The following is an 18327-nucleotide window of genomic DNA, read 5'->3' on the forward strand; positions in this document are numbered from 1 at the left end:
CTAAAGCTGTCTCACATTTTAATCTGGTCTGTAACTGTTACATACGCCTATAATATATATTATCTCTAACTGTGCATGCAATGTCTTGTATATAATGTATACCCTATTCACTTATGTAACCATGTATCATTTCTCATCTTAACTCTATGCCCAGGACATACTTGAAAACAAGAGGTAACTCAATGTATTATTTTGTGGTAATATATACATAAATAAAAAAAAGATATATATATATATATATATATATATATATATACACACAGTGTTCGACAAATCACCCAAAAATCTACTCGCCACCTAGTCCCACCCCCAACACCGCCCCTAGTCCCGCTTTAAAATAAAATACATTTAATAAATTCCTAGTCAGAACAACATTCATTTTTGACATAAATGTATTTATTGTATTACATTATACTACAATTAGTCCTTGTTACGTGTGTGTGTGTGTGTGTGTGTGTGTGTGTGTGTGTGTGTGTGTGTGTGTGTGTGTGTGTGTGTGTGTGTGTGTGTGTGTGTGTGTGTGTGTGTGTGTGTGTGTGTGTGTGTAAATGTCGGATATAGAAATAAAAGCCAGATGTGAATGACTAGTTTCCTGAACCCCATAACCAGTGTCTGGACGTCCCCGCTTCACAATATCTAAAGCAGAAATCCCGCCTGGGATCTTACCTGATCCGTAGTCCCTCAATGTCCAGGTACCCTCATTCCCGCAATGTTATACATTGAGGGGATGTGTTCCCTACCTGCCTTCTGGGTTAGGGGGGGTTACGATGTCTTCCGTGTGAAGCTTGAGTCAGATCTGGAGAGAGCAGTATAGGTTATTTTGGTGTATTATAGGGAAGTTAAGATATATAGGGTAAATAAGAGATCCAGAAAGTGAGAGAGTGTGGGGGGGGGGGAGAGAGACAGAGAGAGAGGGGAGAGAGAGAGACACAGAGAGAGAGAGAGACAGACAGACAGACAGACAGAGGGGAGAGAGAGAGAGAGGGGAGAAAGACAGACAGAGAGAGAGGGGAGAGAGACAGAGGGGAGAGAGACAGAGAGAGAGAGAGAGAGAGAGAGGGAAGAGAGACAGAGAGAGAGAGAGGGGAGAGAGAGACAGAGAGACGGGGGAGAGAGAGAGGGGGGGAGAGAGACAGAGAGAGGGGGGAGAGACAGAGAGAGAGTGGAGAGAGACAGAGAGAGAGAGGTACACAGAGAGAGAGACAGAGAGAGAGACAGAGAGAGAGACAGAGACAGAGAGAGACAGAGAGAGACAGAGGGGAGGGAGGGTGACTGGGTGGCTTACTGACTGGGTGGGTGACGGACTGGGTGACTGACTGACTGGGTGGGTGACTGGGTGACTGGGTGGGTGGGTGACTGACTGGGTGACTGACTGGGTGGGTGGGTGACTGACTGACTGGGTGGGTGACTGACTGACTGGGTGAGTGACTGACTGGGTGAGTGACTGACTGGGTGAGTGAGTGACTGGGTGGGTGACTGACTGACTGGGGGGGGGAACTCTGGTGTCACACACACACACACACACACACACTTTCTCTTTACACACACACAGGAGGGGGGGGGGAGGCCACGACCAGCACCACCACGCTCCTCCCCATCTCCCGCTCGCGGGGACCTTGGGGGACATCCCCGCTTCCATCTCTGGACCTGACCTGAGGGGACAGTGGAGCACCAGAGCGGCTGGAGGCAGAGGGGGCCATGGGTGTGAGTTTGGGAATCAGAGGAGGCCGCGGGTGTGAGTTCGGGAGGCAGAGGGGGCCGCGGGTGTGAGTTCGGGAATCAGAGGGGGCCGCGGGTGTGAGTTCGGAAGGCAGAAGGGGCGGCGGGGGTGAGTTCGGGAGGCAGAGGGGACCGCGAGTGTGAGTTTGGGAATAAGAGGGGGCCGCGGGTGTGTGTTCGGGATGCAGAGGGGCCGTGGGTGTGAGTGCGGGGGCATGGAGAGGCAGCAGGACGGAGGCAGAGGATACTTACAGTGTCCAACGATCTGGAAAAAGAATGGCTGCTCGTTGGGGGCGGGCTCATATAGAGCCTGGCCGCGCGCCCACAAAGCCTGGGAGTGCGCGCCAATCAGCTGTCAGGCAAGGGGAGTTTTTATTTTTTTCAGCTCGAGCAGGGAAATTTTCAGCGCGAGCAGGGAAAATTTAAAAAAACAAACACGTGTGCTGCTTGGGCCAATATTTACGCGGCCGGAGGTTAAATCCACCGTGTAAATGTATAGGATTGTCAAACACATTGTCAAACACATTCTCTCCCCCTCCCCCCTTCATTAAAACTTTTATACGCTATGGGCGTGCGCTCTCTCCTCTTTTTTTCTCTTTAGATACCTTATGGACATGGTTGGTCCATACTGAGAGCTGCCGGAGACCCTGCATACCAGCACCTATACTTTTCATTGGACTATTTGAGGACTGGTTTATCCTTTTTTGCTTTTATATTATTTTATTGTTCATGTTTTTGTGGGCCTGATATCATTATAGGTCCACATTATTACTATATGTGTATATATGTATTGCTTATGTAATTTAGACATTTACATCATATCGTTATAGCACATATATTTTTATTGTACATGTTCCTTAGAGGCGCAGCTTATCTCCCTGTTGTTTGATATATATATATATATATATATATATATATATAAAAAACAGAGAGCGCACGCCCCATAGTGTAACACTGTAACATTTAATGTTTCGTCGCAACAAATGCAACTTTGCCAAAGGGATTCCCTTTGATAAAGTTGCATTTGTTGAGACGAAACGCGTCAGGGACGTAACCTACGACACTACGTCATCACGTTGTGTGCTCCTTTTACGGCCGGGGAGCACATGCAGTGAATTCAAGGCCAACTCTGATACCAAACGACTTTGGAAGATTTCAAGTGAACCGGAGAGACAGCGCTGTTTGAGTGACCTATTCCAGCGAATCTTGGACTCCCTGCTGCAGTTTGGACATGCCTGGTGGTGATTATATATCACAAATTGCTTAATATATACACCTTTACCTTGTGAGTGTTTTTAATCCCTCCATCCACCCTTCCCCAACATTAAATGTTACAGTGTTACACTATGGGGCGTGCGCTCTCTGTTTTGTTTTTTCTATAGAATCTGCTGTGGAGCTGGTTATTCCATGTGAGAGCTGCCGTGGACCCCTGGGATCTGTACATTTGTTCTGGTGCTATTTGTCAGGACTCTACATAGGGTTTGGACTTTTATATATTTTATATGTTATCTTGTGTATCCATATGTTTGGTCTAGTATAATGCTGCTTGCTGTACACAATTAATGGTATTATTTTTAGTTTAACTACATATTTAAATTTATTGTCATTTATTGGTACACAAATATTCACCTTTTGGCGCTACTATATATATATATATATAAACACAGAAAAAACAGGCGCACTCATAGCGTAAAAAGGTATAACAATATTTATGGAGTAAAGGATTTAAAATGCACACTCACAATCTCGCGCTTGATGCGGCCTCGTGCGCGTGCGCAACGTCGTAATGACGTAATTGCGCAATTAGAGTCCCTGACGCGTTCCATCACCAGAGGGCGACTTTCTCAAAAGGCTGATCATATATCTCCCACTTCTTTTAGTAAAAAATGCAAACAAATCAGGTTAATGCAGTACATAAAAAGATATGATTAAACTAATTATATATATATATATATATATATATATATATATATATATATATATATATTTAGTTTAATATTAATATATATATATATATATATATATATAATTAGTTTTATCATATCTTTTTATGTACTGCATTAACCTGATTTGTTTGCATTGACAATGTGAGGAGATCTACTGGACAGACTTGCCATAATGGAGAGCGCAGGAGTTGTAATTCCGGATCGCGTATAGTTCTACTTACCAACCTGTGGGACGCTTCTTTTTATTGGTATCATAAGACAATAAATACTTAACTAGGTACAGTATCTTATTGTCTCTTCTTGTTGCCCCACCGGAAAACTTGGATCTGACAAGTTAGTCAGATGAACTCAATTGCTTACTCTTTGCTTTATTGACTGTCTCTCAGTTCCTATAGAGGGATTACAAATGTGCATCGCCCTCAGAAATACAAATACCTCTCACTGGATAAGAGAGGATTTTTGTTTAAATTACCAGGCCAGCATCATTTAACACCTTATTTGAAGAGATCCAACGATACTAAATATTTGCTGGCCAGCTTACATCAGGGTTGCTGGGCTAGGACTGTGGAACATTTTTCACTTTTGTGTTTGGAAAGACTCTGAATTTGTTGGATTGTGGTTATATACTGTTTTATGCTAGAACTGCTGTTACATTGTTTACCTAAAAGTGCAATTTATTCTCTACATGTATAAAATATTGTCTACTTAAACAAATGTGTGCATTCTATGGCGGTACTACTTATTTATAGGATCTGTTTCCTGGGAGAAGGTTCTGGGGTGCACCATCTGTACTTGCAGCCCTTGCTGGTGGGTGCTCACCAAGAATGCAAATATAAAAGTATGTAAAATCCTCTTAATGGCTAAGAAGCTAGTCATTTTGTCATAGCATCTGGGGAGGCAAACACAGGACTCTACCCAGAATTATGAAGTCATACTTAGTTGATTGAAACCAATGTCACATCCAACATTGAAGTTCTATGTTATGTCTCTGATAATATACTCACGTGTGAATGTGCTCATACTATAAGCATGGGGGCTGGAACTACAGGTGCAGGGGTGCCGCAGACCCTGTGGGTTTATACATTTATTACATTACGGTAATGTACCCATGTTTCTGGTTTTGTATGCACAGCATCCCCAACCAAAAAATGTGTTCCTGCATTACTGAATGCAAGTGTTCTTTATTATTATACGCTGCATGGTGGAGGGGTTGTATCCCGTTTTTAGTCACCATAAATTGCTTGTGTACAATGTATGCCCTTTATACACAAATCTTAAAATCTTTAAAATCAAGGAAATGCAATATATGTGGCAGGTTAATACATGTATTTGTTAATGATCATTTAGAAATAATAATGATGAAGTTCAGTATTCAACCAAGTGTCTGTCAACGTTTAGCCAAGGTCAAATAAATACTGGCGTTATAGTGCTCATACGGTCTTGGAAAACTATGGAGGAAAAGTAAACATGGACCAACATGAACATCAATTAATAGCAATGTTTGCTCTAGTGTACAAGGTTATGTTATCTTGTTTTCATTCAAATGGCTGAATTGATGTTAACTGAAAGTAATAACTAATGTGATAATCGAAGGTGGTTACTCCCTAGAAAGCAGGGAACTTTACTGCACACCAAAGGCTGTTCAACTGAAAGACAGTAGTGAAGCAACATCTACTTAATTCAATAAACCATTCAAATGGATTTAGTCAGCCAATCCAAGTCAAATTATGAGAAAAGACATATGGAGTAGTAACATACATAGTCAAGTCTTCTAAGGGACACCGTACCTAAAATGCGGTTATATTCCTGGACTGATTTCATTTGTATAAATAAAATGCATATAAAGTGCAAATTAGCAAGAGTGATAAGAGTAATTTTCTGGTCCTTAGCCTACAGCTACAATTAGGGCAAAAACCTCCTAAGCGTCCCCCTCTCCAACACCTGAAGGATAACAAATGTACCATTCTATTCATACTTCCTTTTAAGGTTTTGCTTTGAAACACGCATTACATTTTAACTTCACGTGTACGTATGTTATCTGCTCCTTAACACGCAGGCTTTTAAAGAACATTTGCCAATATTAACATTTTATAAAAGCAAACTTTTTGTTTGTATACCAAATATTACCTTCGAGGTGGCTGCGCTATCTTACTGCGGGGTATGCTGCTCCCATTAGTGCTGGATAACGCTGGCCTCGGAAGAGCACTTCGTCCTACAGCGGCTGTACTTGCAGTCTTGTTTGGCATTGGAATACTGGAACTAGATAATGACTGTAAACTGCTGGACAAAGGAATACCACTGCTGCCCTGCACAGTTGGGCTTACATAGGCCGTGGCTTTAAGAGGTGGCCTCGCAGACAATGGAAAATGTCCCACACTGTGCACTCTTTGCTGAAGTTGACCAGGAGAAGGTACTAGGAAAAATAAATAAATGAGTGTTCAAATGAAACTATGAATACCACAAAACTTTAAAAGATATGGTATTCATTTGCAAAATATATTTGAACAAAAAGGTACTATAAAGCATCAAGAAAGGCTTATAACCAAAAGTATTTAAATGCCACAAATATTTACGCCTGTCGAGAAACGCCACATTTGGAGCAAAGGGGAATGTCTGCGAATAATTCGCCCCATTTCTGATATTCTCCAGTAATCTGGTGAAAAAGCTGCTTCTAAATCTACCTGCATGCACACGCCCTACATTTCTGGGAGCTTGAAAATTTCCTTAAAAAAAAAAAAGAAAATAGAAAGAAATGTAAGTGAAAAAAAACAAAAATGTGCAACGGAAAAAAAAATTTTGTTTGTTTTTTTACAAATATTTCATATCTTTATTATAGTTACTGTATACGGAAAAAGAGCAAACTCCTGCGTCAGTCTAGTGAAAATTGGGAGAGGTAAATATAGAACACAAAAAAAAAGAGAGAAAAACTTCTCCCTCGGCCTTCAATGCACGCAGTCCACATAATTATGTAAAGATTTGATATTATCCAAAAACTCTGTTAATAAGTTTACAAAGACACTTAAAGAATTACTATTCATGCAGCGAAGATCAAAGTCACTACAAAACAGAAAAGCCTGTTGGCGTTCCCTTCAAGCATCCGTATGCAAAACCGATCCAGTACAGGGGGAGATTGTGCCTGTCCAATTTGAGATTGCATCTTTTAACACCGGGCGATTGTTTGAATTGGGTCACTCTACAATCCACTGTACATCTCGCTCTGGTACTTCGGCATTTTGGGCTAATATTGGTGACTTGACCTCTAAAATTTTACCATTAAGGTGGGACACTGCTATCAACAGAGTCCATTGGAGCGTACACTTCCAGGACATGTTCCTACTGTTTTATCCCTATATTATTGGATCTTTTAACCATTTATTGTCCTCTTCACTCGTCTGCTTTACGGTTAATATAGCACTATTTTGTTCACTATTACCGGAGTTAAAAGTTTATTTTTAAACCACTCATTTTTATAGTGGAGGTGATGCTAGGAGATGGCTCTAACAGGCTTTTTTGTTGTCTAGTTGCGGTCTGATCTTCACATCATGAACCAGTCAGTCATTCTTGAAGTGTCTTTGTAATATATTAACATCGGTTTTGGATGATCTCAAATCTTTACATAATTTTGTGGACCGATGGAGAAGTCATCTTTATATACTATCACAAAAAGGTAGAAAAAAAAGAAACTTTCATTTAAATATTAGTGCCCTACAGTGAGCAATACAGGCATACCCCGCATTAACGTACGCAATGGGACCGGAGGATGTATGTAAAGCGAAAATGTACTTAAAGTGAAGCACTACCTTTTTCCCACTTATCGATGCATGTACTGTACTGCAATCGTCATATACGTGCATAACTGATGTAAATAACGCATTTGTAACGAGTCTTCGGTACAGGTAGGGAGCCGGTATTGCTGTACAGGACGTGCTGACAGGCGCATGCGCGAGCTGACGTTTGCCTATTGGGCGATATGTCCTTACTCGCGAGTGTACTTAAAGTGAGTGTCCTTAAAGCGGGGTATGCCTGTAAATAACATTTTTACCAAGCAGTTTAGTAAATATGGGCCCAAGTTTTAAATAGTTGCAACACTCCCAAATGCTGCAGTGAACTACAAACCAGACAAGTACTTTTAATGTTTTTTTCTTGGCATACAAACTCCCTGGTATGTTTGTGCAAAGCTTTATCATATCCCTTTTGATGACATACACCAAGAACCATAAGTATCTGATGTCAATACATTTCAGTGGATACGCAGAAAAGAATCATCAATTTTTAGTAGGAACTTTTGGGGTAATTGGTTCTAAGGAAGCACATTACACCGATTCATTTTTCCTATTGTTATTTTGCCCACTATATGCGACTACATCTTTAAGAGAGCAATGTTTTAGAAAGAAATAATTACACACTAAATGAAGCCAACAGTTAGCATTAGTGTTCACAACTACAATACTGAATTTCTGGGTACATTTTACTTCTGGAATATTGTCAATTGCCTTAACGACAAGCTAATCAATTTGAGGTGCAAGTAAAGAGCAAACCAGACACCTCAGGGGAAATGTCTGGCCGCTGAAAGAGCAACCATCTCATTCCAGCCAATTTGTTCACTAGAGTATGAAGTGTAAAGGAAATTACTGAAGAAAAAATATAAGAGCAAGACACTGTGCTTAATCCATTTTGACAGAGCCAAGATCCAATTGTGATACAACTAGGAATTAATAGAGGAGAACAAACCAACACACATAGTATCGGGCATTATCAGAGATGAAGGTTCTACCACAGGGAGAACTACATTTAATTATTACAAGAATACATACTTATATCATAACCACAATATGGGACACCAGTGAGCAGAACCACTTCATGGTATTGCTTTTCTGTTACATCTAATTGGCTTAATCTGTATTTTTAAGTTTGTTTGCAATGTTCCTTTTTTATACTTGATTTTATAACTTATTGCTCTGTTGACTTATCTATTTCTTCCAATCAAGCTTTGGAATGAGTGGCTGTAAGAGCAGAGCTCTATTAACATGGGGATCTAATCTTCACTAGCTTTTGCAAGATCTCTTTTTCCTCTTCAACTGTATTATTTTACTTGTACTTTAATGTTTCAGGACATTTTTTGCACAGCAAACTCCAGGGGGAGTACACATTGTAGTTCTGTTCTATCTTAGTGTAAATCACCAGTGTTGTGGATCAAAACATTAAGATCTATTAAGTTTGAAGTACATTTTAAACAGTAGACAAAATAAGACACACTCAATGCAGACATTCACAAACAAAGGTAAAATGACATATTTGTAGGTCTTGAGAAACTACTTTATGTGGATTATAAATATGATACTTACTACTGGACTGCAGTCTAGAAATTCCATTTGCAGCACCATGTAAATTAGAATCAAAGCTTTGGCTGTTGCGCACAGTGGCAGGAGAAACAACACTGCTATTATTTGTAATTGGCATTCGAGCCAAATTAGGCATACTTCTACGGAGTTTATCTAAAAAAACAAAATACAATTCTGTGACATTTTGTATCGACAATTACAAATTAAAAGCAATTAGAGAAAGCTAAAGAAATAGGACAAAGTGATTTTGTAACTGGCAATTTAATTCTCAGAATATTTTTTAGTAATAAAGACACATGCATGCATACCTACCCCTATATAAACAAGTATTCCAAGCTCACTTCCTGAAACATGGTTGTTCCAGTTGCAACTGGTTTAGAAGTGCAAGTTTTAATCAAGCAGGGGAGTTTCATCTATTTATATATTGCTTGTGTTCACTGGCGAGCCAATGTGGTTTTTTTTTTCTTATGTAATAACCAAGGCGTGGTAGCATTAAGCCAATTACATTTTGCCCTCACCTGATTAGTCGGTGTGCCTTCTAAAAACAAGTATTCCAAGTCCACTCTGCATATAAGCATCTGGTTGTCTCAACTGCAGCTGGTTTACAACATGTAAGTGGTTATCAAGCAGGAGTTCCAACATATCAGGAGTATACACAGTCCATAACATTTACTGCACCGACACACTTTATTCGAGCAAATACCCAGTATGTACCTGGCAGATACCTGGAATGCGCCGCTCCTCACCTCTGACAAGCCCCGTTGCGTTTGCCTTCCCAGCCTGGGTTCATGCCTGGCTGACGGGCGGCTGATCTGTTAAATGATAATGATTAGGATTTAATAGGCTGCAATGCTTCGCGTGTCTACCAGATGGCATAAATTCATGAATTGTAATGCAGTATATATATATATATACTGTGCAGTATTGCAGCCAGCGGGAATAAAATGCTTCAATCCCTGCCTGGAAAATACCTCAATGCACTCGGGCAGAAAACAGTCACAAACCTCAATACACCCGGGTATACCCGAATTCGTGGGACTAGCCGAGCTCGAATAAAGTGTGTCGCCAGTGTAAATCTGCTGCAAAGTTTAGTGGTGTTAGATGTAAGGTGGTAGTTTTCTGTGAGGTACGGTTTCAGCTGTAGGCACTTCTCCATTGTGAGAGGAGGTTGCTAGAGTAGACTACACACTGAAATAGGTAAGACATCTGTATCCCCTTGCCCAAAACAGTCACCACCTGAGCAACTGCCACAGAGCCTCTCAGGGGGAGAGAGGTCAGGACTACTGCCAGCTCTTGGAGGATAACTGTTGTAGACCGCTGGCACATCCTGGAAACTGTGCCACTACACAAAACAAATGCTGCGTCTGCAGGGCCGAACTGTACCCAACGCAGTGGAGGAGCCTGGGTGGATCTAGAACTAGTAGGAAGCACAGAATCAACAATTTGGGATCCCACAAGGAGGCATCTCTTGTTGAGGGGAGTTCATTGTGAAGTATAATTTTGGGAGCAGGTAGTGAGGCACCGAGGAGGATAAGGTGTCCACGATAGCTACAGTTGAGGGATAGGAGCCGTAGTTAGGTAATTGTTGATGGATAGGAGCCTTACTTAGGGAATTGTTAAGGCATCAAGACAGGAGGGAGAGGTAGATGTCACTGGGCTAATGACATTGCTAGCAATGAAGTTAGAGTAGAGCGGGAAGACTTGGAGTTAAGGACAGCACTTAGGCAGGCAACAGTCAGTGGCATTTTCAGATGCCTAGCGGTGGGGGGCATAGGATCCTAGCACCAACCGTACCCAGTTGAGGTCTTTTTCCATCAATATTTGGCGAGTGCAAATTCAATTTTTTTTCCTTTTTCATAAGTATTGCCTATATATACTTCTGAAAAAGGAAAAATAAAGGCGGTGAAATAAAGAACTAGTTGCACCAGGGACTTTAATGCGTGGTTGAGGAAATCATGTAAAAAGAGATGGGCAACTAGTTAAGGGATTCTTTGGCAGGGTGGAGGTATTTGAGTGCTGGAGAAGAGGGAAAAATTAAAATATGTAATACTAAAAGCGACAGACTTGTGTCAGTTAGGCTAGTAAAAACACAAGGGAGGGAACGCAGATCTGGTTTTCAAAGGAGGCAGCAGGTATTGTAAAGGCTAAAAAGACTTTTAGGAAATGTACTCAGAGGAAGGAAGATAGAGCGCTATAATCGGGCAAAAAAAAATACTAAAAAAGACAGTAGTGTTTAGAGAGAGAAAAGGCATAGTACACAACTTTAATAAGTTTTTCTCAGTCCTCACAGCTGAAAGGGAGGGACAAGTTGGGTAACAGGAATGTAAATGGGAAGGAGGTGGATACAAGTCAATTTCCAGAGGAGAAAGTCCTGCTGGAATGGTCACAACTGAAAAGGTTAATGAGGCAGCATTGGATACCTCCAAGGATCGTACAAGAGCTTAGGGCTGTGCTAGGAACATCATTAACATTAAGCATGATTGGGAACATGGCTCACAGCCAGGAGAGTGGGTGAAAAATAGCATACAAAAATAGCTTTATTGGTTCATTAAAAACAGAGGTGTAACAGCCCTCCTACGAGTTTCGAGCAGGTTGCACTTTATCAAGGAGTGCAACTTGATAAAGTGCAACGTGCACAATACATGTAGGAGGGCTGTCACACCTCCGTTTTTAATGTACCAATAAAGCTATTTTTGAAATACTATTTTTCACTCACTCTCCTGGCTGTGCGCTATATTCCCAATCGGGCTTATCTTCATTCTACTATTAGCAGCATGCTTTACCAAAGGCACTGGATGGAGGCACTCTAGATATGCGAGTATATTTGCAATCAATCAACTCATGTGGTTTATAGTGGTTATGGGACTATTCCAATGAGGTATTGAGGAGTGGGCTTATACCCCCTTACTCTTTCCCTTTAAGGTTACATTTGTCTCTTTTAAAGGACTCCACACCACCTGGGAGATGTTTTCTGACTCACCATTCAGTATTATTAGCCCCATACTCGGTGCCTTTGATTATTCTGAAAATATATCGTATGGATTTGGCGCTAGAGCGCGTATACCACTAAACTTTTCATATGAACATCATTAACGGAACTATTTAACCAGTCACTATTTAACAGGTGTAGTTCCAGGTGACTGGAGAAGAGCAAGCACAAGTGAAAGTGGGGAGTGGGCTGGTAACTACAGACTACAGTGGTAAAATCACAAAAACTGCTGAAATACTTTTTTCATAACTAAAGTCCAGCAACTTACAATATCCCAGGCACGCCTTGGTGTACGCCGTGACGTCATTACGTTGACGCATGCGCGTTTTGTGTTTGGAGGAACGGTCGCTCCAGCTACTACACGGAGCAAAACGCTGCTTATTGATATTTCATATCAGGTTGTATACTATCCTACTTTGGTTTGGTGTTACTCTACCTCTCTGGGGGCTTGTACTTCCGCACTTTGCAGCACGCGCCACCCAGAGCAAGTACTCAGAGTCTACTATTGACAACAAACGAACGATTGTATGCGAGTGCTCGTTCTGTGCTTTGGAGTATTTATTCTGTGCTTTTCTGCGTGCGCTACCCAGAGTCACTACACAGAGTCTATTATTGACTAATTACAACGATTGTATGTGTACATCAATTCTGTGTATGGGTGTATTGGTCCCAAGCAAGCTGTTATAGGGCCTCTCTATATATATCCTTTTACTGAATATATCTGAGTGTACTGACCACCCTATACAAAAGATTTGTTGGTTAGATTTTGTATCATATAGCGTTTGCATCAAGTCCACTGTTATCTACCCTTTATATTCATTCAATATTCACCACACCTGTGTATGTAATACTGCAGCTTTATGCATAGCATTTGACTCATTATCAGCTATATGTTTGGAACACTATCTGTTCATATTGTTACCGTGACCAAACACATTTGGGGATTTTATCTATGCACTGTTGTGCATTTTTAGAGTGTTTCGTCGTTTTTTACAGTATAACTAATAAAGTGTTTTTTATTATTTTTTTTCATTTGAGTGTGACCTTTTGGTGGTGAATCCTATGCTAGGATTTGGCTATTATCCAGCCAGTTATTAGTAGACAATAGATTTTTTTTGGCACCTACCTTGAGTGCAACTTTAGGGGGCTGTTTGTAATCCTAGGATTATTTGTGTGTATTGAATATCCCAGGCAACATGGATTTACTGGGGGAAACTTTGTCAATTTAAGGGAGTATTTTGATAAAAGTGACCAAGGTAATAGATCAGGGTGGGACAGTAGATATAGTTTACCAAGATTTTCCTTTGACAACTGAAACAAGTTGCAATACTTGGGATTGGATTGTAAAGGGACATTGGATCAGACATTGGTTGAAGGATAAGAGACAGAGAGTTGTGGGAAATGGAGTATATTCAGAGGATGGGGAAGGTGACCAGTGGATCAGTGATCTTTAAATGGACCAGAACTCTATATTATCTTAGTGACAAAGAATGGTTCAGAAGGGAAAGTACTGTAGATCTTTTTGAAGTTGACAAGATGCAACAGTGTTGACACTCCAGGGGGGAAGAGGAGTAAACAAAATGACTAATGATTTAGGTAGATTAGATTAGCGGTGTGCAAACTGGGGGGTGTGCCCCTAAGGGGGGGTGGGAGATTCTTCTGGGGGGGTGCGGGCGGTTGCAGAGGCCCCGCGCTCTTCCCCAAAGCATTTAATTTAATGCCGGGGGGATCGCGCGCGGCCCATGCAACACTCCACTTATCTTGTTTCAGCTGGCTGTATGACGCATCGTGACGTCACATGCGTCAAATGACGTCGCGGGTCATGTGACATGATGTGACGTCACATGACCGAGCAGCGTAATTTCATGGGGATTTAAGGTAGGGGCGGGGTGGGGGGCCTTACCGGGGCAAGCTAGACAGGGGGGCACAGCAGGAAAAGTTTGCGCACCCATGGATTAGATTAATGGTCGAGTGTGACAATTACAATAGAATTCCAAAAAAGTGCAAAACCATGCACTTCTGTCACAAAAATTGAAACACAGAATACAAGATTAATGATACCAATATTACAGAAAATAAACCTGGGTGTCATAGCAGCGGATAAAAAAGTAGGCAAGCAATGTAACAAAAAAAAATGGGAAAAACCAGCAGGATACCAAGTTGTACAGAAGATGTATTAGCAGCAGAGATTGGTAGTGATGCCACTTTATAGATCATTGGTAAGACCTTCAGTACTGTGTTCAGTTCTGCAGACTATATCTCTGTAAGAACATAAATAATAGGGCTGCTAAAATGGTGCATGATCTGCAGTGCAAGACTGATCAGTAAATATGAAAGGACCTTCATATGTACAGCTTACAGAAGAGAAGGGAGAGGTAATATGATTGTTCAAATCCTGTGTGTTTGAAAGTCACACAGAACAGGCGGGAATCAAATAAAAAAACTGGACCATGGCTCACAAATTAAACCAGGCGTAACTCATTTACTCCTGCACAGATAGATCCAGGTGGGGATCTGTCAATCATTGAAGTGCGTACTCCAATGCTTTGCCGCAAGCTCCTAACTTCTCTATCTGGTTCCTTGCTCTCACTTTTAGTGCTACAGGAAGTGGCGAGCTGGTCACACGTGTGAAGAGGGCAAGTATGACCCACCACCCTTATATCGATGTGTGTGTAAAATTATTATTTAAAACACACACTGCGTATGAGTTTTTACTGTAGTAGCTCTAACGGAAATAATAAAATTAAGATAAATATTTTACATATCAATTTTGGAGGTCAAAATATATTTTTAGGAGTGGTGGTGCTGGCCCAGGTTAACCTGCTTGGGGTTGAGGGCCTCTTGTTCAGGATTTTTCTTGTTAGTCCTCACACTGCATATTGGAGTTGGCTGGACAATTGTACATCTCATCATTTACTTGGTGGCCCCATACAGTGCCATCGCTTCAATCCCTTGCCCTTGAACTTCTTCATGTTATATACTTACATATAGTCACACAGATGAATAGGTACGATCACTTGCTAAGCAAGTCTGGCAGCAGAACACTACTAGATTCCAAATTCCAGCCATAGACCCAACACCATAGTACCGCTCACTTCCAACTCAAACTCGAATAGGTTTCGTAAATATGGGATTCAATATTAACTATATATGAAACATAAACCCCAATAGGTCTCTCACTAAAATCTTGAAAAAAATTCTAATTAACTGGGAGATCTTTCGTTTTCTAAATTAAACAGTGATCAAACCGATATATGGAAAGTTTTTCTTTTAGATGTATTTCAGGAATTGCACCATGTGAACTTTGCTTGTAGAAGTCATTATTTACAAACAAACCCCCACCTGTTTAGAAATACAAGTAATAAAAAGATGCAACTGCTCAAAATATATCTTAATGTTAGTATAAGCTGGTGCTACACTTAGGGTATGTAATATTGTATGAATATTGGGAGAGAAAGAGAGATACTGTATACCCTTTTCAAAGTGTGCACACAGATGTATGTAGCAACCATGCGAATAGATATAATGTGCCTCATATAACAAAGAGCATAATTAAAACATAGCTTTTAATAAATATCTAAAAAATAAAACAGTTCCAATAATTTACATTACAATAATATCTCAAATAAATGTGGAGGTGGGAGAGAGTATTATATATGGCTCATTTGGCTACAGTGTTTCCAACTATTTCTATAGAATACTGAGTCTTAGTTATTAAAGCTCGCTGCTATGACTCATATTGTGAGTATAGCTAAGCAAAGCACATAGGATCAAATTGTACTAAATAAATATCTGCTAATATCTCCTAAAATGCTGTTACCGTTTTTTCTTTTATTCAGTTAGCTACACCTCTTTGATGTTTAATGTCTCGTTAGCTCATGTGACCTTTGCCCCCAATACGTGTTTCACTCCCTAATGCAGCTTTTTCAGGGAAAGCTTCAAAAAAAGGGAGTGAAACGCGAGTTGGGGAAAATGAGACGAAAATCACATGGGCCAACGCGAAGTTAGACGTCACAAGAGTGGAGCTAGGGAAGGGGGTAGGAGCATTCTGAGAGATTTCTTTAATACAATTGATCCTTGGTGCTGTGGTTGGCTATACAAAAAATAAAAAAAAAGGGAAAACTAATGTCTGCACCAAAACACACAATATTAGAACAGATAGCACTCACTTGAATAGAAAATTAATATAGGAACAGTCACAAGTGTCTACAAAAATAAATAAATGTCTTTATCCAATGCAATACAAACTTTTACGGTGAAAGGTCTCGGGAGGGAAGGATCCAATCTCACGTTTCCATGAGTGCCTTGCTCAGAAACTTCCAGCGCTTAATGTTTGCACAGCTCTCACTACCAATAGCATCCTGCAAGTGATCCTGCTCCTCATGTACGCTCTGTATGTCCTTCTCACACGCTCAGAAGTGTCCAGCAACAAGATAACAACTCCTCGTTCCCGCCCAACATACGTTTTGCCAGATGTACTCACCCGCTTCTTCCTAACATGGACCTTTCAGTAAATACCAACTTAATATGACATCAAACAAAAACTTTACACAACATCTCGAAAGTACTTGGTGACTGTTCCTTATTACCATATAAAGAGACAACACACACTTAATTCTACAAAACAACATTAATGTATCATGGTTAATAAAAACAAATCTTTCCAGCAGGTTACATGGACTTTCCAACCAGGTTTTTGTGTATATGTGCTTTTGTATTGTTCATATTGGCTGGGATGAATACATTTATTAATTTTTGTAGACACTTTGTGATTGTTCCTATATTCATTTTCTATTTAAGGGAGTGCTATCTGTTCTAATATTGTGTTTTGGTGGAGACCTTTGGTTTCTCCCTCCTTTTTTTAATGCATATTTACGTATACTGTACACAGTAAGAATTAGCACTTTTCGTAATTATTTATAGACTTTTTTATACATAATTTTTGTGGAGTTGAGCGCTGTAGAATTTAATTCTGTCTTGATATTATAGTGCAGTATTTTGTTTTTGGCTCTGGTTAACTAGACTCACAATATGAGATTCATACTGTAGCAGCTAGCTGTAATAACTAAAGACCCAGTACTCCATAGAAATAGATGAAAATACTATTATATAGGAAAACACTGTAGCTAATTAAGCTATATATACTATGCTCTTTCCTACCAACGTTAAAAAAAAAAGAAAGAAATTGCGATTATTGTAATGTATATTATTTGAACTGTTTATTTTTTTAGTTAATATTTATCAAAAGCTATATTTTAATTATGCACTTTAGATTTAGTCACATGGTTTCTACACACATCACCCACCTGATTAGGAATGATTTATCCAATTAAAACAAGAAGCACCTTACCTCCATTGGTCCTGTTTTGTGGCTGCTCTGGTGTTTGGGCTGGGGATGAATAATTATATTGCTGATAACCATTTGAATTTAAGTAATTGGAGCTAGGACTTTTTCTACATTCTCGAATACTGGAGAAAGTCTGAGAATGAGGAATTCCTCTTTGGAGGGGGGAGCAACGGTTGAGCCGAGGCTGAGGTGGTGGCAAGAGACCAAAGTCTTCGTCTTCATCTTCAACACTATAACGATCAGACTCCTGATCGCTAGCACATGATAACTTCTTCCCAGAGTGTACCGACAAGCTAGAACGATGTCTTGATACTGAACTGCAAGTGGAGGTAGATGCAAAATCTTGCCTAAGGCCTGCAAAATATAGAAAATTGTATATAAGAAAAAAATTAATTTAATTGGTCTACAGTGATTTTTTTCCTTTTCCTATTAAAGAACTTTGGCGATTTATTTGTTAGCGCCTAAGGATGGAAAAATATAAGTCATCCTCAAAACAAGAATTGTTTTGCTAGCTATGAATTAAATGCATTTCAAGCAACTATTTTGTCTTTAAGTGTTAACAAAAAAAAAAAAAGAGTAAAGAACGTTTTTTACTTTAAAATTTAAGACAATACTGTATTAAACAAACCCTCCCAGGACATAGATAAACATTCTAATAAACTAATCCAGAATATAACAGCAACCAGGTGTGCCATAGCCGTGCACTCTGACACCCGAATTTCCCACACGGGAATTAAAACAAGATCTTGCTTAACCTACAAATAGAGAGACTAACAAGAATCCTTAAAGACTCTTGCTCCAAATTCCAAAGAACCTGGCAACCCTGTTTAATATATATCATAAGGCATACCCATATTATCTCTTCAATTAAGATCATACTGATCTAATAGGTTTGGCTCACACAGATAGGAATCCGCAGATCTTCTGGAGGGGACCCAGAGCTCTGGATCCAACACTATGTCATTGCTCTTGTTGATGATCTGT

At 40.1% G+C, this 18327-nt stretch overlaps 1 protein-coding gene across 1 annotated transcript in view; it reads right to left on the reverse strand.

The window, feature by feature from the left end:
• SLAIN1 (SLAIN motif family member 1) overlaps window positions 1–18327 on the reverse strand; it is a 76528-nt gene that overhangs the window by 34769 nt on the left and 23432 nt on the right. Inside the window, exons 5-7 of the mRNA XM_075590885.1 lie at window positions 17347–17697; window positions 9011–9160; window positions 5793–6078 (exon numbers count right to left, since the gene is read on the reverse strand). Of these exons, the coding sequence (XP_075447000.1) occupies window positions 5793–6078; window positions 9011–9160; window positions 17347–17697 (787 nt within the window). The remainder of the gene's footprint in view (window positions 1–5792; window positions 6079–9010; window positions 9161–17346; window positions 17698–18327) is intronic.

The sequence above is a fragment of the Ascaphus truei genome, chromosome 3 (assembly GCF_040206685.1).
Source record: "Ascaphus truei isolate aAscTru1 chromosome 3, aAscTru1.hap1, whole genome shotgun sequence".
Taxonomy (NCBI): Eukaryota; Metazoa; Chordata; class Amphibia; order Anura; family Ascaphidae; genus Ascaphus; species Ascaphus truei.